Source organism: Austrofundulus limnaeus, unplaced genomic scaffold (genome assembly GCF_001266775.1).
Source record: "Austrofundulus limnaeus strain Quisiro unplaced genomic scaffold, Austrofundulus_limnaeus-1.0 Scaffold19, whole genome shotgun sequence".
In the NCBI taxonomy this organism is placed as follows: domain Eukaryota; kingdom Metazoa; phylum Chordata; class Actinopteri; order Cyprinodontiformes; family Rivulidae; genus Austrofundulus; species Austrofundulus limnaeus.
In genome coordinates, this window is record NW_013952421.1 from 2,048,529 (window position 1) to 2,050,049 (window position 1,521).

A 1,521-nucleotide genomic window follows, 5' to 3' on the forward strand; every position below is an offset into this window, starting at 1 on the left:
CATCTGGTGAAAATTTCATGTCATTAGCACCTCTAGTAATATATTTACTGAGAAAAATGGTGACGTGTTCAATACTTATTTTACCTGCTGTACATAAAGTGTATTTAGTCAAACACAGAAGCTCTTTACTTTACTGACCCTGCAAGATGAAAACCCCCAACCTTTAGTTGTCTTACCGCTTCAGATTGGTGTCCAGCTGTTCGCACTCCAGTTTGTTTTCCAGGCTTTGACTGACAAGGGAGAGGACAAGTTCCTCAAAAGCCTGCAGGGAAGTCGTGTTTTCGGAGGAGTGGATGGCCTGGTAAAAATCAGCCAGCTGCTCTCTGAGGCTGAGGAGGAGAACAAAAATGTGCAAAAAGCAATAAAACACTGTGACTCAATCCTGGTGGAAATGAAAGGTGGCAGGTAAAGTTTATATACAGTATGTTTAATTAAGATTAAAAGCCAAATAAAGTCCTTTTTAAAAGAATCCAGACCTAATTGGACCGTACAAAACCATTTTATAACTCAATATTTGTTAAGCTAGCTATCCATCCACCATAACCTCTTCAAAGTCTTGCTGGATGTGTTATAATGTATTTTTCATCTACTGTCGATTAAAGTGTTAAAATAAATATGGTAAAAACTGTAAATCTTTTATCGTACAACATTGGATTAGACCAGAAAACACAAATAATGTTTTTTCTTTTTTCCCCATTAGCACTGCTTATCTCATWATCAAAGCTAGCTTTTCTGTTCACGTTAGCTAAACTTGCGACATCAGTCGATTTTAAGAGTGTCTAATAAATGTTCAAACGGCTTGCCATACAACAGGTGGTTAACCGCTAGCGAAGGGTTCTTGTTAAAAAAAAAAATTGATGTTTACCTTTCAGAAAGGAGAAAGTTTGCATCTATCCTGTCCACGAACTCTTCCCCACCAGTTTGGGACATCCCAGCGCCAAAAGACGCCAGGTCCAGAGCGTCCGAGACCTCCTGAAACCGGCAGGAGAACTTGTTGTAGTCGATGAAGCCGTCCTCGCGCGCGCCGAACTTGTCGAACAGAGCGTTTGCCTCCGTCTCTGGGACGCTGAGCTCCCTGCAGACCACCGCCAGGTCCTCGTACTCAATCTTACCGGAGTTGTTCACGTCACAGGCAGAGAAAAGTCTCCGAAGGTTGAGTCGGTTCATAGCTTTTGATTTAARAAAAGAAGAAGAAGGAGGAGGAGGAGCACTCAAACTCTAAAAATGTTCAAATGTGACCCAGTTCTCCTCGGACAAAMTGACTTCAGCTGAGTCTGCTGTAGGATCAAATCTCCAAGGAGACTGGTTCAGGTCCAAATGAGGGCGGGTACCAGGCGAGACAATGGAGGTGCACCTCCTCCTACAAGGAGTCAATTTAATTTTATGATTATTTGTCTTCTGTAATGGGACGAGCTGATACCTGCAATCCAGGACAGGTAAAGTGCTCACGTCTGTTTGCCTTTGGTGTGTGGAGCTCACACACACACACACACACACACACACACACACACACACACACAC

General features: G+C 42.8%; 1 protein-coding gene across 3 annotated transcripts in view; it reads right to left on the reverse strand.

Moving 5' to 3' along the window:
• rasef2 (RAS and EF-hand domain containing 2) overlaps nt 1-1,446 on the reverse strand; it is a gene marked incomplete in the record, with an annotated part of 14,190 nt that extends 12,744 nt beyond the window's left edge. For 2 of the 3 annotated variants that reach the window (XM_014003544.1, XM_014003545.1), the window contains 2 exon segments: nt 177-329; nt 866-1,267. In XM_014003544.1, the coding sequence (XP_013858998.1) occupies nt 177-329; nt 866-1,167 (455 nt within the window). 3 annotated transcript variants of the gene reach the window in all.
• Between the last annotated feature and the right edge of the window lie 75 nt (nt 1,447-1,521).